The sequence below is a fragment of the Arachis ipaensis genome, chromosome B5, assembly GCF_059453495.1.
Source record: "Arachis ipaensis isolate K30076 ecotype BB chromosome B5, ASM5945349v1, whole genome shotgun sequence".
NCBI classification, from domain to species: Eukaryota; Viridiplantae; Streptophyta; class Magnoliopsida; order Fabales; family Fabaceae; genus Arachis; species Arachis ipaensis.
In genome coordinates this window covers 28628378-28652319 of record NC_142440.1, presented here as the reverse complement: position 1 = coordinate 28652319, position 23942 = coordinate 28628378, and the positions used below count along the sequence as shown (strand labels likewise).

Here is a 23942-nt window from a genome sequence, read left to right as displayed (position 1 = left end):
GTAGAACCTATGCACAATTACTCAAGAGGGGGGGTGAATTGAGTATTGCAACAACAATGAATCTTTTTGCGAAAGTTAAAGACAATATATAAAAGTGTTATTGTACTAGTATTTTTCCAAGAGCTTAACTCAATTGCTAAGCATTTATAAGGAGCTTTTACTTTCCAATAGACACCAACTCAAATAAATTGATCAAGCTTTTCACCAATCGGACTTAAGCTATTCCTTAAGTACTTACGAAGCTACTTTTCGATCACAATTTATTTGCTCAAAGGTAAAAGACAATAATATAGAAGAGATGAGTTTGGAGAGATGCAAACGCTATTTAGAGTGGTTCGGCACAATCCTTGTCCTACGTCCACTTTCTTTCTCAATCGCTATTGAGAAGTTCCACTATTGCCAAGCTTCAAGGTGCTCGCGCAAAACCTTTTACAATCCGAGTCCTTAGTTTCTAACACCTCACGGTATATGATCACCACTCGTATACTAACCCACTCCACTTAGAGACTCCTTCTCTAAGATTTGCCTTGAGTACTTAGTATACTTCTTTGGTATCCTCACCGACTATAGTGTTTATAACTCTTGACTCAACCTTGGAGATCACACTCCAATTTACAAAGTGTTACAAGAAAACAATTCTCAAAGAATTGTTGAGATGAAATGAGTACTCTCTAGAAGAGTGTATGATTACAAGTTTAGCACTATTGAACCAATTGATATTGCTCTCTCAAATTGTGTATTATAACACCTTAAAAATGTGTAGAATGAAAGAATATGAACAAGATAGTTTGCAAATACTCACATGTATGAAATAAGGCTTTAATCCATCTATTTATAGACTTCCCAAACCTTAGAAACGTTTGGGAGTTAATGGGATGGAGCCGTTTTGTTAAAACTAGCCGTTTTTTATGTTTTTGAATCATTTGCATCGATGCATAACACTTTGCATCGATGCAAATGTGTCTTTGAAGCTGAAATTTGAATTTTCAGCTAGGTTGCATCGATGCAAACATCTTTGCATCGATGCAACAAGTCGTTGCATGCTTTGCATCGATGCAAGATGAGTGTGCATCGATGCAAACCTTAAAGAATGGCTTAAAATCACTTCAAACTACTTAGGATTGATCTCAAACTTGTTGGAGTCAATTCCTATGCTTTTGTACCTTTGAAAACAAGTTTTTAAACCATTTGGCTAGCATCGAATTGCAAGATGTGCATCAAAACATTTTGTGAGTGTGTGTTGAGAGATTTAGCAATTGGTTCTTAACAAGAAGTTACCTAAGTCCTAAGACACTATACTTGTCTTCAAATGTTGTGGACTTGAGTTTCTTGTTGTTGTTGTGTTGCTTTCAACTCTTCATTCCTCAACGTTGAATGTTGGTTGATCTTTCAATATGCTTGTTCATTCAAGTTGTTTGTTGGTTTGTCTTTCATGTCGTTTGTTGGTTTGTCATTCATCAAAACCTATGAATACAAAATTCGCATACAAGCAACATGATTTACAAAAATATGGTTCCTTTTCATTCTGTACACATTTTTTTCTCAGTCAATAAAAGTTACTCCATTACTTCTTCAAGATTCTCTTCTTCTTTCATGGTATCACAAGCTTCAGGTTTTTCTCAACCATGGATGCATCTCCACATTCATCTAACAATTCACCTCCTGTGACCAACAACAACAACAATTCAAACCCTGAAAATTCTGCCAACAACAACAACAATAATCTTCTTGCTATCTCAATTCCTTTTCTTTCTCACCTTAATTGTTCAACTCCTGATCCTTTACTCTAATTAGTGATAAATTAGGAGAAAAAAATCACAAAACTTGGCAGCAACAAGAATTAGTGGCAGTTCAAGGTCAGCTTTTGAAAAATCATCTCTATAAAGATCGTGTTCCTCCTAGATTCACTACGATTGAAGATCAACAAAATGGAATCGAATCATCAGCGTATACCCAGTGGCTTCAAGATGATTATAATATCCAGTCTTGATTTTTGGCATCTATTGATCTTTTATTCAAAACTAAAATGGTTGGTTGCTGTTTCAGTCATGAAATTCGGGGCAGAATTGAACAATATTTTAAGAAATCTACTAAATATCGTGTCAAACAGCTCAAAGCACAAATAAAGATTATCAAGAAGCAAGGTTCAACAACTTCTGAATATATTTCGAAGATTAAGGAGATTGCATATTCTTAACAGCTTTAGGCTCTCCTTTAACTGTTGAAGAACATGTTGATGCACTGCTTGAGGGATTGAATGAAGAATATCAAGTTTTAATTCACAATGTCAATTCCAAACGAGAAATTTTCAGTATTTGTAAGGTTGAAACTCAAATTTTAACCTTTGATGATATGTTTGATAAATTCCAAAAATCCACAACCTCTATGATTCAAGCTAATATCTTTCAGAGTTCATTTCCTTCCAATTCCAATTCAGGTCGTGATTTTGGAGGAAAAAGAGGTAGAGGTGGTAGGTTTTCACGAGGAGGTAGATCATTTTTCAATCATAATAGGCCACAATGCCAGGTATGTGGTAGATTTGACCACATTGCTTGGCATTGTTTCAACAAATTCAACCAGCATATACCTCCTCCATCACAAAATTCTCAAACTCCCTTTTCCACCTCCTTCACCAATTCACCAAACTCTTCTAATTTGTCACAAGCCAGTTCCATTACAACTACACCACCACCAACCCCTTCATCTTTTCATCATCCTACTGCCTACATAGCTACTCCAGGATCTATTGTTGACTCCTCATGGTACCCAGATACTGGTCCTTCCCACCACACTACTCCTGATTCATCTTCGTTTATCACATTCTCAGATTACTCAGGCCTTGACCAAGTTCAGATTGGGAATGGCTTAGGTTTGCATATATCTAAAATTGGTACTTCTTTATTATATGCTTATGATTCTAATAGATATTTCAGATTACAACAATTAATTTATTCTCCAGAAATCACCAAAAATCTTATCCATGTCTCCAAATTTGTTGAAGATAATAATGTTTATTTTCAATTTTATGCTCATGTGTGTTTTGTTAAATGCCAGCAAATTGACAAAGTGCTTCTTCAAAGACATAGACAGGGTGGCATTTATAGATTGTTCAATGTTACTGTTCCTAATTTTTCTCTAGATTCTTTACAACCTTGTGCTTTTATTTCTTCCAAAGTTTTTTTGGACTTGTGGTATAAAATACTTGGTCACACAGTAAAGAAAATTGTACTCACAATTCTATTAAGTTGTAATATTGACATGGATAAGAATAAAGATACTTTGTTTCCTGATGTGTGTGAAAACTGTATGCATGCTAAAATGCATAAATTGCCTTTTAATTCCTCACTTACTGTCTACAATATACCTCTCCAACTTGTTTACTCTGATGTTTGGGGTCCAGCACCCATTGTATCACACTTAAAATTTCGTTATTATGTTACCTTTATTGATGCATATTCTCGGTATACTTTTCTTTTTTTACTTGTCTCTAAATCTCAAGTTCTGTTAGCTTTCAAACAGTTTAAATAGCAAATGGAGAATCTTACAAATCACAAAATAAAAGCTTTTCTGTCTGATAATGGTGGGAAATACACTTTTTATCAGTTCAGTCAATTCCTAGCCAATGAAGGTATTGTTCAAAAGTTTAGTTGTCCTTACACTCTAGAACAAAATGACAGGGCTGAGAGAAAACATAGGCACTTTATTGAAATGAGTCTTACAATGTTATCTATAGTCTCTATGCCATTTATTTTCTGGGATGAGGCTGTTTTAATAGCAACTTAATTAATCACATCCCAACTCCAATTTTGGACAACAAATCTCCTTACGAGACCTTGTTTAACACTGTCCTTGATTATACTTCTCTAAGAGCTTTTGGTAGTAGCTATTTTCCTCTTTTAAGGCCTTACAATAAAACAAAGTTAGATTTTAAATCTCATAAATGTGTCTTTCTTGGTTATGCCCCAAACTCAAAAAGCTACAAATGCCTTTTACCTTGTGGTAAACTTTATACCACAAGACATGTTCAATTTGATGAAACCTTTTTTTCTTACAAGGAACTATTTGTTAAAACTGATAAGAATGACTCCTCTAGAGATTCTGGTAAATCTAGTTCTTTTAACAATTTTATTCCTAGTATAGGTTCTGTTTTAGGCTCTTCATCTCACAGTTCTTCTATTTCGAATATTCAGTATACAAATCGTAATCCTAGCGATATTAGTAGTCATAATCTAAGTACTCCTACTAATTCTAATTCCATACACTTTACTATTGAAATACAACATCCTATTCTCGTCTCTGGGATACAAATCTGCCTCCACCTATTGACTCTATCAATAATAATAATAATAATAATAATAATAATAATAATAATAATAATAATAATAATAATAATAATAATAATAATAATAATAATTCTGCACCCATTCCTACATCTGCAGATGCTCTTATATCTTCTAAATCTCTAAATCAACATCCCATGCTCACTAGGTCTAAAACTGAAAATTCCAAACCCAAAGCCTTAATTAGTAATGTTGATTTAAACATTTTACATAAAACACCTCCTAAAACACCTAGTGCTGCATTAGCTATTCCTCAATGGAAAAATGCTATAAAAGAGGAGTAGTATAATGCCTTAATCAGAAATCATACTTGGACACTTGTGCCAAAACCTCAAAATGCCAAAATTATTGAATCTAAATGGGTTTTCACTATAAAAAGGCTCTTCCCGATGGTACTATACAAAAGTACAAAACCAGATTGGTGTCTCAAGACTTCCACCAATCTGAAGACTTTGATTTTGAATAGGTGTTTAGTCCTGTTATCAGACCTTCCACCATTCGAATTGTGTTAAGTATAGCTTTATTAAAAGACTGCTTTATAAGACAATTAGATTTTAATAATACTTTTCTCAATGGTGATTTACATGAACTATATGCATCAACCTATTGGTTTCTCTCATGATTCTGACAGTTTAATGTGTAAATTAAATAAAGTCCTTTATGGCCTCAAGCAAGCTCCGAGAGAATGGTTTCTAAAGCTTAGCAATACTCTAAACAGTTTTGGCTTTGTTAGTACTAAGTCTGATACATCTTTATTCATCAAACATGACTCTCATTATGTCATTTATATTCTATGTTATGTTGATGACATTATCATCACTAGTAATGATTCGAATGAAATTGATGTTATGATACAAAAGTTAAACAAGATTTTTACTCAAAAATACTTGGGAGAGGTATCCTACTTTCTTGGTATTGAGGTTCATAAAACTAAAATTGGACAACTTCATTTATCCCAAACTAAATACATTAAAGACTTACTGTCTAAATTAGGAATGAGTACGGCAAGTGCTATGCCTACTCCTATGATCTCCTCTTTGCAGCTACCGTCTACAATTTTAGAACAATTTGAGGATTCGAAGCTCTTCAGATCTGTGGTAGGTACATTGCAATATGTTACCATCACTAGGCCTGACCTGAGTTTTGCTGTGAGGAAGGTTTCTCAATTCATGCACAGCCCTTTACTTGCTCACTGGAAGGATGTAAAGAGGATTTTACGATATCTTTAAGGAACACAAGAATATGGTTTACTCTTACATAAATGCAACGACTATAGGTTGTATGATTTTTCTGATTCTGACTGGGCAGCAGATTTAGAGGATTGGAGGTCTATTTTGGGTTATTGTGTATTCTTCAGAGCTAATTTGGTTACTTGGACTTGTAGGAAACAAACAACTATAAGTAGATCTTCAACTGAGGCAGAATTTCGAAAGCCTAGCAGCCTGTGAAGCAAAGATTACATGGGTGAAGAATTGACTACTGCTCCATCAATATTTTGTGACAATTTAAGCAATGTTTTGCTCACTACAAATCTTGTCTTACATGACAAAACGAAGCATTTTCAGTTAGATATCCAAGTTGTTCGAGAAAAGATCAACAACAAGTCATTACAGGTTGTACATATTCCTGAAATTGAACAAGTTGCTGACATTTTAACAAAATCTTTGTCAACAACCAGTTATGAGAGGCTCAAAAATAAGCTCAAAGTTGTTCCAAGGAGCAACTTGAGCTTGAAGGGGGAGAGAGAGTATTGAGAGCAGCAGCCCAAAGTATAAGTCAACTGCAGCCCAATAAAGCAGTAGCAGCCCATCAATTAATATTTAATACCCCTTAAGAATAGTTAACAAGTGTGAGTGTATAAAAAGGGATTAGTTTTGTTAGAATTAAAACATGGTTTCTTTTCATTTTGTACACATTTTTTCCTCATTCAATAAAAATTACTCCATTAATTCTTTAAGATTCTCTTCTTCTTTCAAGAAGAACAATGACAAATTCAAAAGAAAACAAAAAACAAATGGGGATAGAGTAGTGTATAGTGCATACTTTGGCAGCAGAAGATAAAAGTAATGGGAGCAGGTGCTTGCACCAGAGAGAAAAAGGAACTATTTTAGTCTAGTAGTAGTGTAAAAATGGCGTTTTCATGAGAAATGAATGCAGTGATGAGAGATAGAGAGGAGTGTGACGATGATGGTGGTAATTTTAGGGATGGGTACAATTAGAAAGAAAAATGTTAACTGAAAAAAATTAGCAAGAAGAGTAAAATTGATGCAAAAATTAAAAATTTAAGGGATAAAATTGAAATAAATTAAAATATAAGGGTATTTTTAAAATTTTTAATAAACATAAGGGATAAAAGTATATTTTATCCTATTTTTAATAATATTATGTTACGTAATTGGATGCATGTGTAAAGCTGTTTTATACTAATAGTGTATTAAAATTAAATTCAAAGGATAAACTAAAGAAAGAAATAAAAACTTGCATAATTCTTTCGTTTTATTCCTTGTTTTTCTTTTTTTTTTTAATTTTTTTAGAAGTGAAACAAAAAAAAATTATAAAAGTGTAATACAAAAATTATAAAAATAACAAGAAGGGGGAGGAGTTGTTGTAAAAACATAAAATAGAAAAATAGTATCAAAATTTTTTAGCTGTGACACAAAAATATCTTAAATTTGATATTAAAATTTCTTAATTAAAATTTTTTTTAAGGTTTTGGACTTGATGCAACAATTTCTTAACAAGAATTTATTTGGCTTATTATTTTTTTGGTTGCTTTTCGTTTTTGCTATACACTTTTTTTCTTCTTATTATTGTTGTTTTTTGAGATAGAAAAAAAAGAAAAATAGAATAAAAAAATAGATAATGATGATGATGATATTAATAATCCTAAAGAAAAGAAAATAAAATAAAAGAGAAGAGAAAGGAAAAAAAGACGTAAAAGAAGAAAGAGACTGGACACATCAATGACATATATTTATCGCGTAAACAAAAAGGCGATAATATATACATTTTTGCGTTCATACGATATACTACGAAGGGAGGAGCATTGAAGGCAATCAGAGAAATGAATCGGTTGAGGTTGAGAGGAAGAGTTGTATTTGTAGGGGAAGCGAAGTACCGGAGGATATCAGATGTGTATGATACGAAGAGGGCACAGAAAGGAGATGACATCCAAAACAAGACGGTTCGGAGGCAACAAGACGAAGAGACTCATGATGCACGTCAGAATATAACGGAGGTCAGGAAGGAGAAAAAAGAACAAGTCCCACATGAAAACGGGTGGACCAAAAAGATTGAAGTAGCGGTGGCAAAAGATAACTTGGAGTGGCTGCAGAGAAGTTTAGTAAGAGGGACGACAAAAGCCATTGACTTTAAATCTATGAAAGATAAGATCGCGAAAATCCTGCCTCAAGTTGTCCAAATACGAGAACTCGGTGCGTATAAAGCTCTTTTGACGTTTGACTGCGTGCAAAGCGCAGAAGAAACCTACACGTTTAAATTGAACAGTCTGCTACAACTCTTCCATAGTGTTTGGAGATGGGAGGAGGCGGAGCGAAGTGAAACTAGGAGAGTATGGTTAGAATGTTATGGAGTTCCATTACATTCCTGGTCGGTGAACACTTTCAATATCATCGGAAGTCAATGGGGTGAAGTGGTGGGTTGTGATAATTTGACAGAATCATGCAATTTCTTTAGTGTCGGACGCGTACAAATCGATACATGTGTATTGGATGTTATCAACGAATGGATACATCTTACAATTGGACTAAGTGATTTTGACGTGTTGGTAAAAGAGGTGGGTGAAGAGACATATAGTGCAGCGTGTAAGCCGGAAAAGATTAACGCTAGTGAAACAAGTAGCAAAAAACGAGATAACGATGCAACAAGCCACTCTCAAGTTATGGCTATAGATCAAGCAAGCCAATTAGATGAGCCGGAATGCAGGGACCAGGTAGCGGAGTTGGCAATGATGGTGATGAGGGAAAGGGAAGATGACAAGGGCAGAATAGTAAATTCATAAGAAATTTTGAATGAGTGGAATAATGCCAATTCAAAAATCAACTTATTGAAAATGGTAACGGCCGATTCGTATCAACAAGGAATTAAAGACAGAGCTAATTTGATGGGATACGACATGATGAGTGATGGAGAGGATTAAAAAAGAAACAGGTCTGGGCTTTGTGGAAACAATGTAAGTGGGCTGGATGAGGGAGCCATAAGGAGAAAAATGACAAAAATAAATTACAAAAAACATGAAGATTGGGCCAGATACACCAGTTATTATAATAGGGGTATGATTCTGCAATTGGGCCAACAATTTTCATCAGGCCCGAACCAAGGTAGCGCTGAGACAGGAGGCGCGTTCCGGAAATCTGGGCCACTCCAAACTGATTTGGGTCGGGTGACGCAGGGTTTCAGGGGGGGAGAAGGTACCCGATCCTTGCGCAGCTGCTTGGAAGGAACCTTATGGAGATGAGCTCGTGGCTCTGCACGGTAGCCCGCGGACCTGGCGCAATGGAGAAGAGTGAGTGGCGAACGGCGAGACCAGCGCTTGGAGGCTCTAGCTTGGTGTTTGCCCGCAACGATCAAACGCGATGATGGACACGGCTGAAGATGACGCGATTGTGGTGGACGGAGGTGCTGGTGCGTCGGCGCCGAAAAGCCATGAAGCCGGAAAGAAGACGGTAGTCTGGGATAAGTTGAACGCAAGGAAAGCAGTGGTGGAGGAGCTCGAAGGAATGGTCACAAGGTGCTCTAGGGATGATGGTGAGGATTCCTATATGCTTGGAGGGGTTGGGGATGCTAGTGATGAAGGGGATGATACTGAAAAAACAAGTACAGAGGGCGAAAACGACGCTGGTAGTGAAATTGGAAATACGACCTTGTCAAAGCACTGTGTAGATCATGAAAGTGTTGGTCATAAACATCGAGGTGATATGATAGGCAGGAAAGATTCGGAGAAGGATAGGGACAAAGCTGGAACGTCTATAATGAATAGCTTGGATAGTGAACATGATAGCGGATCGGGTGATAACCAGTGTTCTAAAGCGGAGGAGCAAATGACAGAGAACAAAAGGACATGGGAATTGGCGGTGGAATCTGGTGCAATTTTGTACGACCAAGAAGAGGATATTATGGCGATACTCCAAGCTCAGAATGAAGAGAATGCTCAGAAAAGAGGAATGGCAAAACAAAGGGCGAAAGCAAGACGATGCAGACCCAAAAACAAAAATAAGGTGTGTAATAATTTGTTAAAATGATTTTTAGCTCATGGAATGTTAGGGGGTTGAGGGGGGATGGGAAGTTGAGAATGATAAAGGATTTGAAGATGAAAAATAACTTGAATATGCTAGGGTTGATAGAGACTAAAAGGCATGTTGTAACTAGATTTGATGTAGTATGTCTCTGGGGGTGCTATAGTGTGGGATGGGAATATGTGACGTCTGATGGTGCATCGGGTGGGCTGCTCTTAATGTGGGATGAAAGTATGTTTAAAATGCATAACTGTTATAAAGGGGAGAGGTGGATGTGCATCGAAGGTGTGTTGTTGAAGAATAACTTTAATTGCGCGTTTTTCTTGGTTTATGGCGCTCATGCTAGAGACGAGAAGACGATTTTATGGGAGGAGTTAAGTTATATTGCTGGATTATATCAGGTCCCTTGCTGCTTTATGGGAGACTTTAATGAGATTGTTCAGGTGGAGGAAAGAAAGGGGGCGGATAGATTACCAGGAGCTGCTGAAGAATTCAAGAATTGGATACAAGATATGCACTTAGTAGAATTTTCGCTTAATGATCGCAAGTATACCTGGTTTAGAGGGAGCTCATGTAGCCGGATTGATAGAGTAATGGTTAGCCTGGAATGGATTGAGGAGTTTCCAGAGACTCGACTAAAAGGAGGACCAAGGGGTTTGTCAGATCACTGCCCGATGATTGTGGAAGATACAAAGATGCGAGGCGGCCCAAGACCGTTCAGAAGTCTTAACTCATGGTTTACCCATGAAGATTTTCTAAGAATGGTCAAAGAGGAATGGAGGGGTTTGGGAGATGTAGATTTCACAGACAAATTGAAGGCCTTGACAATTCCTTTGAGAAGATGGCACAAGGACAACTTTGGTGACATGGATAACAAAATCCTGCAGTTTGAGAATGAGATAAAGAAGATAGATGACATGGTAAGCAGTGGGACATATGATGGAACAGTGGAGGCAAGAAGGAAGGCGTTGGTGACTTGTTGTGAGAGATGGTATGTTAGAAAAGAGCTACACTGGAAACAAATGTCACGATCGAAGCATGCGAATGATATGGACAAGAACACCAGGTATTTCCACCAAATAGCTTCTTCAAGGAGGAGGAATAACAGAATTGATGCTTTGGTTATTAATGGAAGACTGATTAGAAACTCAGCTAGAATAAAGATTGCTATCCGAGAGTTTTATAGGCAATTGTATCATCAAGAGAAGTCTGCTAGGGTGGGATTCAGAGATGGGCTGGTGGCAAGGATATCTGAAGAGGATGCTATGGCTTTAGAGGTATTACCATCAGTGGAGGAGATTAGAGAGGCAGTTTGGGACTGTGAATCGTCTAAAGCACCAGGCAGTGATGGGTACAATATGAATTTCATAAAGAGGTGCAGGGAAGAAATTGGGACTGAGTTTACAGCTGCTGTGATTGCTTTCTTTCAGACAGCTAGGTTACCTAAAGACTCTAATATCACATGGGTTACGTTGGCTCCTAAGTTCGGCGGGACTAAAGAAATCAAAGACTTCCGCCCGATTAGCATGGTTGGTTGTGTTTATAAGGTGATTTCGAAGGTGCTAGTTAGGAGGATGAGAGCAGTGATGCCAGAGCTGGTCGGGGAGACTCAAAGTGCGTTTGTCAAGGGCCGCAAAATACATGATGGGGCACTTATAGCGTGTGAAACTGTGCAGTGGCTCAAATTAAGGAAAAAGGCAGCGGCAATCATCAAGCTAGATTTTCAGAAGGCTTATGATAGAGTAAAGTGGAGCTTTGTGGACATTGTGTTGCAGAAGATGGGATTTGGTCGAAGATGGAGGGAGTGGGTAATGGAGTGTGTCAGTACTTCTTCTATGTCTGTGTTGGTAAATGGTTCACCGACGAAGCCATTCATGATGGAAAGGGGTTTGAGGCAAGGCGATCCACTATTCCCTTTTTTATTTGTACTTGTGGTTGATGTACTACATAGAATGGTCGGAGAGACAGTTAGAAATGGCCGTATATCTCCTCTGTTGGTTGGGAGAGACAATATAGAATTGTCGCACCTTCAGTTCGCCGACGACACTATATTGTTTTGTCCGCCGGAGGAAGAGACTGTGAAGAACTATCAGAGACTACTGCGTTGCTTTGAACTAATGTCGGGGTTAAGCATAAATTTCGACAAATCCAGTTTAATCCCAATCAATTGTGACCAACTGTGGGTGAGACGTATGTGCAGATTGTTAGAGTGTAAGGAAGCGGCTCTGCCAATCAGGTACCTTAGAATCCCTCTAGGAGCTAATTCGAGGTTAGTCAAGACTTGGAAGCCTATAATAGACAAGGTGGAGGAAAAACTAAGCTTATGGAAGTCGAAGGTGCTTAATAAAGCAGGAAAGTTGGTGCTCATCAAAGCTGTTTTAAATAGTTTGCCAATATACTACTTAAGCTTGTACAAGATGACCGAAAGCTGTTGCTGAAAAGTTGATTTCACTACAGAGAAAATTCTTGTGGAGTAGAGAGGATGGAAGGAATGGCTTGGCATTGGTTAGATGAGAAGTGGTTCAGGTGCCAAAAGGCTAGGTGGGTTAGGTGTTGGAGATGCTATGATACGTAACACAGCGCTATTGTTTAAATGATGGTGGAGGTTCTCAAAGGAGGATTGTCCGCTGTGGAAGAAGGTGGTGTGTTCGTGTAATAATCTCAATCCTAACAAGCTATTATCCACCCAGACATTGCCCACTAAAGGAGGTCCTTGGAAGGATATATGTCAGCTATAGATTAAGGAACAACATGTAAGAGAGAAGATGATAAATGGGTTGTCCATGGAGGTTGGAGATGGGAGAAGAACGCGTTTCTGGGAGGATGTCTGGCTATACTGTGGTCCCCTAAAGGATAGGTTTCCAAGGCTCTTCTCGATTTCAATGCAAAAAGGATGTGTCATTGGGGTCTGCGGGTTCTGGGACGGGTTAGATTGGGTTTGGAACTTCCAATGGAGGCGTGAGCCATTCCAGTGGAGTTGGAACTTCTGAATCAATTACATGAAACTCTGAGAGTGGTTAAATTAGTGCCAAACAGGGAGGATAGGATTGTGTGGAAGTTTGATAAACAAGGTGTTTTTTCTACTAACTCCTTTGTGCAGGTATTGCAGGAGGATACGCTCCCAGAGGACATAACAAATTATAGTTTTACCAATTCTATTTGGAAAGGATTAGTTCCGCCAAGAGTGGAGCTATTTATATGGTTTGTCTTGATAGACAGAGTGAATACAAAAGACAGATTGTGCCGGTTTGGGATAATTGGTCATGACAACAACATGTGTGCTCTATGTAGTAAGGATGCTAAAAATGTTTATCACTTGTTTCTTGGGTGTGAATTTACTTGGCAGGTATGATGCGCATGGCTGAATCACTTTGATAGGAAGTGGTCATTTCCTGGTACTGTAAAGGAACATTTTCACAGTTGGACAGGTGTAACTACGAGAAAGGAAGAGCGAAAGAAATGGCTAATTTGCTTCTTTGTCATTGTGTGAAACGTCTGGATGGAGAGGAATAGGAGGCTTTTTCAGAATGCAGGAAAAAGTGTAGAAGATACCATTACTGCATCTTTTCAGAATTTTGAGGAGTGGAAGTATCAGAATCCCTTTTGTTGTTGATGGCAATGCCGAAAATGACAGCGGGATATGTTTTTGCTTTGTGTGGTGCTACCTAGTTGTGTTTAATTTATGTCTGTTTTCTTGTTTTGCTCCACTCTTGTGTTGAGCTCCTTTGTTTCAAAAAAAAAAAAAGAATAAACAAAAAAAAACACATAACATATATGAGCGTATGAATATAAGATGTATTATTTTAATTTAGTTAAATAAAAAATTTAAATGGGTAGTTTTTTTTAAGTATTATTTGCATTTTATTTTGAATTATACATAAAAATTATTATATTATTTATATTAGATATAAACTTTATTATTCCTTTTAATTATTTAGTGAATTTTTGCACTTAAGTTTATCTGTTATATTAATTGCATGATTCTGATTCAGGTGGTAGAATTTTTATTTACATCAAAATAATTGTGTACTTTTTCTACTGGTTTAGTTTTTCTTTCTTTCTTTCTTTCTTTCAAAAACAATGGGTCTGAGATTTTAAATTTTATTTTTTTCATTGCATTGAAATCGGCACAAATGGGGCTGGGCCTTTGGCGATTGGCCCATCTTAACAGCACAGGGAAAAAATTGAAAAAAGGAAATCCACGTGTGGAGTACGTAGAACAACACGTATGAGGTTGCACCAAATGCTGATACATATGAGTTGCATCCAAATAACATCCCCAAACTCACAACTCATTCACACTCCCAAGTTCATGGCGTCTTGAAGAAGCTAGAAGACGAAAGACAAATAAAACAAAAACAAACACCACCGAACAAGCCAACACCGCATGCAAAAATGGCGCCAAAAACAAAACCAAAGAAGAAGCGAAGCCCTTCCTCCGAGTCAGAACCTGATGGAATGTTTTCAGGAATGGTGGTTTTCTTCGTCCCCAAAGGAGTCCAACCACGTCGGTTGCAGGTAATTTACAACCCCCAAAATCCTCATTTTGGAAACCCCTACTTTCCATGTTTCAATCATCCCCCATTTTCAATGGCAAAGCATGTTTGTTTCTTTTCTTTTTCATAGGTTTGGAAGCAGAGGTTGGTGCAAATGGGTGGTGTGATTGAGGAGCGCCTCTCCAGACGGGTCACTCATGTTTTTGCAATGGACTCTCATACTCTTCTCAAAGAACTGGACAAGGAGCGTTTATCACGTTTTAAGGGGGTTAGCTATTTTAACCTTTTCCTTTTTTTAATTACATGTAAGTTACAGCAAGTGGTTTGAGTTTACTGTAGTTTCAATGGGGACCATGTGAATATAGTGATTGAGTGAACCGTGGAGTGAACACTTATCGCTCAATATGGCCCTCCAAATGTACGTGGGGCAACACATTGATGCTCATTTGTGTCAGCAGCATCAAGATGGTCCTTTAATAATCAATTTTCTGTTCATCAAGGACCAATTTTATGTTTTTTTGGTCTAATTTTATGGAGAAATGTAACAGATTGATAGTGAAGAGACAATTAGATGTCTCATATATCTTTGGGACTAATTTGACCAATTTGGTAATATATAAATTGATGATCAATTTGATGTCAAATGCATATTCGAAGGACCAAGTAAACTTCTGATTATTTGAAGGGCTTACTCATGTTTTCAGCTGAACTCCTTTTGTTTATTTATTTATTTATTTTTAAATGTATTACCTTGATGTTGTGTATGACATTGGGACATACTGGTTTGTTGTTGCATTGCAATCACAATTAAAGAACATAGCTTGCTATGCTTGTGTTAGAATGAAGAATTTGTCATCTTTAATTTTAAGGGTTAATGATGCTTGCTGCAGAAAGTTATCCTTTACCAATGGCTGGAGGACAGCTTGAAATCTGGGGAAAAACTATCTGAGGACATGTATGAGCTGAAGTTGGATCCTCAAAGTGCAGATATTCCTCATAAGCCTTTGAACTCTAAGCCAACTTATGGAAACTTGTCAAGTGATTCTCAGCAATCACCGAGTAAAAAGATCAAGTTATCTTCTGAAGAAACAAAGGTTGCAGATCTCAAAAGTAATGAAAATAAAACAGAAAATGCTCCACTTTCATCCACAAGCACGACAGGCAGTCCTGCTGAAGTTGACAGTTTTAATTATGCAAACACAAGACATAAAAGTCTTGAGTCCGAAAGTGAGGCAGTAAGATCTAAAAGCCTGCATTTCTAGATTATTTCATTAAAATATACTCAGAACTTTCATGTAATAGCTCTTTAAGTTAAAATGACCTAAGTTCTAACAAATTAAAATTCCATAATTTTGGCTTAAGAGCCAGTGCTAATATTTTTTTCAAAATATGCATGCACATTCCTGCCTGTTGACAAAATGGATAATATTGCAAATGCTGACATTATACATTTTATGTTTCTTTGTTCCTGTTGAAACTGTTCTAACAATGGGAGGGCATTGCAGTCATCCTTGCCATACTGTCCACCTGACCTCAACAAGAATATAACAGAGATATTTGGAAAACTTGTTAACATATATAGAGGTGAGATGTGGTCATATAAATTCTACAGGTTATTATCTTATTTAACTTCTGTTATTCTGAAGTTCTTGTTTGTCGTTTTAATGATTTTGAAAGCACTGGGTGATGATCGGAGATCCTTCAGCTATTACAAGGCTATTGCAGTGATTGAGAAGTTGCCGTTTAAAATTGAAAGCACAGACCAGATCAAAGACCTGCCTTCTATTGGAAAATCAATGAAAGATCATGTAAGTGATACTTGACTACACATTTTGTGCGGATAAAGTGGCTGGTATCTTATATTGCAATAACTTTGTTGTTGCTCTTTCCCACTAAATTTTCCTTGTTCAGATGCAAGCAATCTCTAATGGAAAAATATCATCTAGCATATGATTTTTTTATCATTCGTGATATTCTCTTACGTGATATTCTACCAGATGCTATTTATTATTGTTGGAATAAAGAAGTATATTTTGTCTAGTTATTTTGGTGAACCATCTAAGAAGACAAATTCAGTATTAATGTGGTAATATCGACGTTCTTTTATTGTTGGTCAAGTAATAAGCTTAAGCATTTGGTTTTAATATGTGCAGGTTCAGGAGATAATAACTACTGGGAAGTTATCCAAACTGGAACACTTTGAAACTGATGAGAAGGTATTTTAACTGCAGACTCAGGTTATTTTGTGATCCCTGAAAAAAAATTGTATGCAGAATTCATTGTTTTTTAAGCTTGATCTTCCATATTTATTTTTATTCATGATCCTTGTTTGATTACATATTTAAAATATTATCTCATTATTTATTTATTTATTTCAAAATAATTATATGCAAACATTTTCACGCACAAATTTTTCATGCGATATTTTATAACTAACCATCCTGTTACTGAAGTCTGTAATTATGATTGGTTACAATTTCTTGAATTATGCTTAAATTCAGTCTTCTCAGCTAATTGTGGTTTTGACTTCTGTTCTGTCTAATGTGTACTTTATTTGTTTGGGTATATATATAGTGCATGTGTAATAGACTAAAAGGCCATGCCAGATATTCTTAAATATAATAATAACATGTATATCTTTGGCATTTTATTGAGCATGCTGCCTTCTCTTCTTTAACCTTATTTAATCATAGGTGCGGACAATATCCTTATTTGGAGAAGTATGGGGTATTGGTCCTGCCACAGCACTGAAATTGTATGAGAAAGGACACCGTACATTAGATGATCTAAGGAATGATGATTCACTTACAAATGCACAAAAGTTAGGGTTGAAATACTTTGATGATATCAGGCAACGAATTCCACGCCATGAGGTCTGATGCTATTTTCGATTCTGAAAGAAAAGAATAAAAAATAACTTTTAAACAGTATTTTATACTCTTTTTGATCTGATAGGTTCAAGAGATGGAGCGCATTTTGCAGAAAGTTGGGGAGGAAGTTTTGCCTGGGGTGAGCATTAAAATTCTTTTACTTGACTGAGTATGAGACACACACGGAGTTTGTAGATAATTCCTATATACTCATACAGACTGATATATGATTTTTTGATGGTCCCTCATTTTGAATTGAAGCATGATATCCAAAACTTGGTTATGGTGATCATATTGTTTAGGTTATTATTGTTTGTGGAGGATCATATAGGCGCGGGAAGGCTACTTGTGGTGACATTGATGTTATTATAACACATCCTGATGGACAAAGGTGGGGCTAGCATTCCTTTTACTTCATATAAGTTTGGTTTAAATTTGAACACACTTTTTCTTTACTGCTTGAATACTTTGTCCTGAACTTTTAAATAGTTAGTTTAAGTCATGCTATTTTTTAATTCTTTTGTGGAGAAAGATAAACATTACTCTCTACATGAGAAGGAGAATTTGATTTGAGTGAAATTCTGCACTACTCTTTCATTTTGCATGCGTAAACCTCTTTATTTATATTTAGAGACTCAGTAGATATGTTTATGGCTTGCAGTCACAAAGGATTTTTGCCAAAGTTTGTACAGTGTTTAAAGGATATTGATTTCCTGAGAGAGGATTTAGTTTTCAGTACTCATAGCGAAGAGGTAATGTTTGCATTATTTGTTGTCTACAAATAGGAATTTAGTTTGGTAGATTTAAGCTTTCTTTCACAACACAGGAAGTATATCTTCTTTTTTTTTTTTTGGAGAGTGTGTGTGTGTGTTTTTTTAATTTTTTGGGGGGGGGGGGGGTGGGGGGTGTTGTATATGATTGAATATAGGGAAAGCAAGTTTTCTTCTACATCAAGAAAACAAAAAACGACGTGTTTCTTCAGCTGTAAATTGGGAGTTGGGCTATTTACATCTCAACTTCTTTTTGTGTGTGTGTGTGTGATTTTTATACCTTAAAAGTACATGAATTTTGAAAGTGAACAACTTTGCAAAGATAAAGAGGAAAGAGGAAAAATATGATATTTGTTTGAGATGAATTTAGGGATGGAAATAGGTAAGAATTTACTGCTAACAGCCTATATTGCAGCTATTTGGCCAGAGCTAGGCCTGTAGCTTGCTAGAGGCTTTTCTAAATGCCTGAGCTTGGCCTGTTTGAATACTTGACCTGGCCTGAAGCCTGTTAACGAGCTTGTTAACAAAAAAAAAATCTAAATTGTTCTAAAAATTTGAAAGGGCCTAACAACTAATGAGATACAAATAAAAAAGAATCATATATTTATTAAAGAGATTTGGTAGTCAAGTGTTTAACATAAAGGTTTTGATTTCAAATTTCATTTACAACATTTTGGTGAAAACAATATATTTTCCCCTTTTTTGGTAATTTGGTGAAAACAATATATGCATACACAAATTTCAAACAGGCCTGACAAGTTTCGTAGACCTCTTGACAAGCCTAAGCTTGACCTTTTAAGACAAATAGGCTTTAACATGATTCTAGGCCTGCAATTCTTTATCAGGCCAGGCCCACGGCCTTTGACAGGCCGTTTGTCCTGATTTCACCCACTAAATTATGATATACAACCAGCGAGGCTGGTGAAATCTTTTCTAGAATCTTAAAATAATTATGTCTAGATCTACATACTGAAAAATAAATCTGATAATTTTCTGTTTTTACATATGTTACGTGTTTCTTTATATCTGTTGCTCAGTTTCTTTGTTAACATTTCACTATGTGAACAGGGTACTGACTCTGGTGTTGACACTTACTTTGGCTTTTGCACTTATCCTGGACGGGAGTTGCGACATAGAATTGATTTAAAGGTAATTGATGGCATCTTTTCGTGTATTCTCTGATGGAGGCTCATGAGTGTCAAAACATTGTGGTTTTTCCAGGATTTGTCATTCTGTAATTTGTTGTTGCATATGTGCTGCTGCCATGCCATGTTTTTTTTTGGATCTACAATGACTATTCAAACTTTAGTATTGTCTTCAATTTCTAAATTTTTGTTAAATATTTAGTAGTTGCAAATTAAACATAGGGTATTGTCTTCTATCCTGTTGCTGGTTATGCTTTGTTGCTTAGCCAACTATAAGTGTATGCAAACTTTAAACGTCTCAAGTGTACACTATTGATTTTAATGTTTTGGCAGGTCTACCCAAGGGACATATATGCTTTTGGACTAATAGCTTGGACAGGAAACGACGTATTAAATAGGAGGTATGCATGCTTCTCCTTGCAGATAACTTTCCATTTCTGAAGTTTTGGCGTTTTGGTGCAGATTGTGTTTCTATATCATACGAATAGTGTGCTTTTTCCCCTCGTGCTTGATGCAGGTTGAGACTGCTTGCTGAATCTAAAGGATTTCGGCTTGATGATACAGGCTTGTTTCCAGCTACTCAGGGTTCTGGAGGCAAACGGGTATGGCTTCGATTCCTTCACCCCTTTTCAGTTCTAACAATTGCATCGTCATTTGCAAGGTTGACTTCTGATGCAAATTTGTTTTGCAGGGTGCAAAAGGTATTGCAAGTTTGAAATTTGATACGGAGAAGGAGGTGTTTGATTTCTTGGGCTTTCCTTGGCTTGAACCACATGAAAGAAATCTTTAAACATTCAATGGCTTGCTGTTGGAAAGTGGTCTCCTTCCTGATTTCCATGCACTCTTTATTCTAATCTTACAGAATATGATGTATCTAATATCTAATTATCTATCCATCCATGAGGCCTTCTTTTTTGGTGTCTGTATTGGGGCCATTTTTGTTTTGTTGGGGGTAGACAGGGAGGGGATGTCTAAAAATGTAAATATATATAAACTATATATTTTGTGTATAAAGTAGTTCAATGTGATGATGTGTTTCTTGAAATGTTTAAAATGCATTATGAGTTTGAAGGGTAGTTCGTTTTAGTTTTGTCACGAGGCCCCTTCCTTGTACAGGACATACACTTGTACACATGGGGGAAGAAGATATATTCACCTTTGGATTTCTCTTCAGTGGGGGTCTCCGGGATCCTCCTATATCCAACGGTTATTATCCTCTTGGAAAAATAAAACATAACATACATAACTCAGATTTTTTGTGCATGGTGATAGAGGGATAGTTGTATTGGTAATTTAGTATAATAAAAGCCTTCTCTTCTTAGGAAAAATCAATTTTTATTTAATATATAATATATATTTAAAATCAATTTTATATTATATAATATATATAATATTAATTAAAATCAACCGTTAAAATTACTAGAATATCAGTATTTTAGGTACGTTTGAAAACTTTTTAATATGTTAACTTTTGAATAACACTTGTTTGAAAACTTTTTAATATGTTAACTTTTGAATAACACTTGTATTTGCTTGCTAGCTATGATATACAGACATTGGACATGACACGACACAAAATATGCAAATTTAAAATTTTTAATTTAAAATTTTTATAAAATAGAGAACACGGTGTATATATATATATATATATAAAATTTTTTGGATAAATTATAATAATATTTTGATATTTTATTAATATTAAAATATAAATTAATTTTTTAATTATTTTTATTTTTTTAATTATATATAATATTCTATATTCATTTCAAGAATATACATTAACAATAAGGTTGGAAATATTGATATTTGATAGTATTTAGGTATGTCCAAAAATGTTAAGAGAAGAATTTTTTATTTTCTATTAAGACACAGTTAGACACATGTATCGAACGAGTATCCATAAATGTCGTATCCAAAATGTGTTGGACACGCAAATACCACAAATCAGAAAAGTATCCATACCTCTTAACTTGCTAGCTATTTCCCACCCAATTTATTACTTAACCTACCCTTCAGTCCCTTCTTTTTAAGAATAAAAAAACTGGACACTGTTATTGATAGTTGTTATCTACATTCAAAACAAAACAGTACCTTAGAGCATCCATTGGAACAACTAAAAGTCAAAAAGACCAAGAAGAAGAAAAAGCAACAAAACCACTCCAAAGAAGACCCTTGTTCACATCACTTTACCAACACCAAAAACCTTACTTCAACCCTTCAAAACCCTCACCAATGTCACTTTCTCCAACATCACCCTTCAAAATCATAACCATTTCTCTCTTTCTTTTCTTCCTTCAAAATTCCTATGCTAATGCTGCCTTACCAATAATCTCTGTCAACAACACCACATGTCAAACCACATGTGGCACAATACCAGTCAAATACCCCTTTGGAACTGGTTATGGTTGTGGCCACCCTGCATTCTCAAGCTTCATAAGCTGCAACCATGGAACCCTTTTGTTCTCAACTAGGACTGGCACCTACACCATTTCCTCCATAGACTACCCTAGTAACACCATGATGGTCAATGACCCTTTTATGTCAAACTGTTCCTCAATGCAAAACTCTGGTAGCTTTGGCATTGATAGTGGAAGCCCTTTTAGCCTTGGCAAAGAGAACATCTTTGTTCTCCTTGGTTGCTCCACAACTTCTCCAGTTTTTGACCCAAAGGAAGATTTGTGCGACACAGGCTCAGGTACAAGAGTTTGTAGAGGGTTGTATTCTTGTAAAGGAGTGAATGGCATTGGTTTGCCACAACATGCACCAATCAACACTTGTTGTGTCTATGATTATGAGGCCAATGCAGGTTTAGGTTTGGATCTTCCTAAGCTTCAATGCTCCTCTTATGCTTCAGTGTATGAGTTTGTGGATCAAGGAGACCCTATGAAATGGAAGTTTGGGATATCATTGGTGTATAATTATTCCTATGACACTGATGATTGTAGGAACTGTGAAGACAGTGGAGGGTTGTGTGGGTTTCAAAGTTTGGATAAGTCTTTTGCTTGTATTTGCAGGAATGGTGTCAACACTACCACTAATTGTTTTGGAAGAGGTTAGAACTTACAATTTCATTTTGCTCTACCTTTATTAAGAATTTCTTAACCTGATTTTGTTTTTTGCATATGATTAGGATATGCTTGGAGTGGAACAACAGCATTGAAGGTTCAAGCCATGTTGCCTATTGGAGGTAATTTCTCCCATTTTTCTTTCTACCAAGTGTCTTAAAATGATTATCCTTGAGGTTAGATGATATTACATACATTGCTCCTTAACTTTTTATTCTTATGGTTTGAGCTTCCCTTTGAGGAAGTTAATGTTCTGTTTATAAGAGTGGTTAGTGTTATAGGGGTACCAAGTGTCATACAAACTTAAGGTATAAGGGAGTTTATTGTATATTTTAATATACATATGGATGTTATATGTAATATTGTCTAAGCCAGTGATTGGTCCGGATTATTTTTTTAAATAAATAAAATAAATATATATTTACCAATGTAAGCTTTATTTTTTTGGGGGGGGGGGGGGAGAGAATTTACGTTTTTATACTTTATTACTAATCTAATTTATTGTGCAAACGAGAAAAGTATTAACAAACAGTACCAACGAAATAAGAACTTGTTTGTAAACGACATATATGTATTTCGTAGGTAAAAAAAAAAAAAAAGAAGCATACAATGGTGAATAATATATTTATTTTGAAAAGATCCTAATGGGTTCATAAGTGCTGTATAGTACCTTCACTTTGTGCTGTATAGTGCTGTATACTATGTTAGAGTTTTAGGGTGGTATGCTCATCTAACAAAAGCTGTATTAGGCATACTGTTATATGCAATTCATATCCTCCTTTTTTGCCTTTAATTATCTTCATGTTTGGCGGGGGTTTGGGATGCATTTTCAGGACTCTTGCTATCTTTGATGTTGTCACCCTTCTGGTGAAGATATAGGGTGTTTCACAAGCTCCCTCCATGGAATGCTAAAATACTGGTCACGATGCTACAGAAGTTGTTGGAAAAGTTCTCTTGTGAACGAGAAATGATCATTAGAAGCAGCTAGATTGTTTTCAGAACTTCAAACTGAGTCTGAGGCTTTGAGCCATTGATTAGTTAGGATGACTTGTCTCAGATTCAGATTAAGATGTAAATTACATGACAGTAGATGTAGAATCACTTGAGTGCACACCCAAATAGATGTCACTAAACTTTTGTAGGACCAAATCCGATGTCTCAACTATTTCGAGGACCAACTTGGTGTTACGTATCTTTCATTTCCACAATTATTTCAATTTTTTCTTCTCGGATTATTAATAATTATTTACCCAAAATCATTTTCATTTTGGAAAGAAACAGTATTATGACAGTTTTCTGTTGGATAAAAAATGTTGCAAGACTTAATTCCTTACGACATGATCAGGGGGCCTTACTATAATATCATTTAGACAATACTTTTGCTTGAAAAATGGAGTAAATGTCTAAATTTAGACAATACAACAAATTTTTATTACTTTAGAAGTCTTTGAAAGTTACTCAACGGATTGATTTTTCTATTTTGAACGGAGACTAATATGTCTAATAATGATATTTTTTTGTAACTTAATTATTTTATAATAAAATTTGTAGAGAGTAAATAGTCAAAATCGTCCCTGAAAGATAACCCGATCTCCATTTTGGTTCTCGAAAGATAAAGTTAATCGAAAAAGTTCAGACGTAAGTCATTTTCATCCCTGAAATTTTAAAAATTAATCACATTAGTCCTTATATAATTTTTTTTTTATTTTTTCTTGATAATATTAAATTTAAAATATTTTTTGATACTACTAATTTTAATAGAAATGTAATTGACAATCAAAAAATTAGTAATTGCATCTTTTTTTCTTAAAATTTTTTTCAATAAAATTATCTCTCTCCTTTAATTCTTGTCAAAATCTCTCTTATTCTTTTCTATTCTAAAATATTTTTCTTACATTATTACATTTTGCTGTAATATATATATACTCAAAATTGAAATGTAGGTATTTGTTAACCTAAACAAAGTTATATGCTCAAAATCAAAATTTATGTATGTTAACC

General features: G+C 35.6%; 3 protein-coding genes across 3 annotated transcripts; all 3 read left to right on the top strand.

Moving 5' to 3' along the window:
* The first annotated feature begins 12378 nt into the window (after positions 1–12378).
* Positions 12379–13108, top strand: LOC148563707 (uncharacterized). Its single transcript, XM_088486910.1, has 3 exons — positions 12379–12531; positions 12696–12941; positions 13016–13108. Exons 1-3 carry the CDS (start codon positions 12379–12381, stop codon positions 13106–13108), a joined length of 492 nt encoding a protein of 163 aa, XP_088343036.1.
* Positions 13109–13882: 774 nt separating this feature from the next.
* On the top strand, positions 13883–19921 carry POL{LAMBDA} (DNA polymerase lambda (POLL)). Its single transcript, XM_088487913.1, has 14 exons — positions 13883–14113; positions 14222–14359; positions 14982–15326; positions 15597–15675; positions 15769–15899; positions 16245–16307; positions 16785–16964; positions 17047–17100; positions 17264–17352; positions 17623–17713; positions 18800–18880; positions 19210–19277; positions 19394–19478; positions 19568–19921. The coding sequence occupies exons 1-14, from the start codon at positions 13991–13993 to the stop codon at positions 19664–19666; spliced, it is 1626 nt and encodes a 541-aa protein (XP_088344039.1). The 5' UTR covers positions 13883–13990; the 3' UTR covers positions 19667–19921.
* A 1043-nt stretch (positions 19922–20964) lies between these two features.
* Positions 20965–23146, top strand: LOC107641819 (uncharacterized). The gene is made up of 3 exons (XM_016345262.3): positions 20965–21928; positions 22007–22063; positions 22775–23146. The coding sequence occupies exons 1-3, from the start codon at positions 21109–21111 to the stop codon at positions 22810–22812; spliced, it is 915 nt and encodes a 304-aa protein (XP_016200748.1). The 5' UTR covers positions 20965–21108; the 3' UTR covers positions 22813–23146.
* The last annotated feature ends 796 nt before the right edge of the window (positions 23147–23942 follow it).

Bases quoted from the DNA above. Each gene is read 5' to 3' on its own strand.
- LOC107641819 (XM_016345262.3), top strand. From the start codon at position 21,109: ATGTCACTTTCTCCAACATCACCCTTCAAAATCATAACCATTTCTCTC. The intron at 21,929-22,006 runs GTTAGAACTTAC...GCATATGATTAG, and splicing joins CACTAATTGTTTTGGAAGAG to GATATGCTTGGAGTGGAACA. The intron at 22,064-22,774 runs GTAATTTCTCCC...ATGCATTTTCAG, and splicing joins AGCCATGTTGCCTATTGGAG to GACTCTTGCTATCTTTGATG.
- LOC148563707 (XM_088486910.1), top strand. From the start codon at position 12,379: ATGGAGGTTGGAGATGGGAGAAGAACGCGTTTCTGGGAGGATGTCTGG. The intron at 12,532-12,695 runs GTTTGGAACTTC...TCCTTTGTGCAG, and splicing joins TCTGGGACGGGTTAGATTGG to GTATTGCAGGAGGATACGCT. The intron at 12,942-13,015 runs GTATGATGCGCA...ACATTTTCACAG, and splicing joins GGTGTGAATTTACTTGGCAG to TTGGACAGGTGTAACTACGA.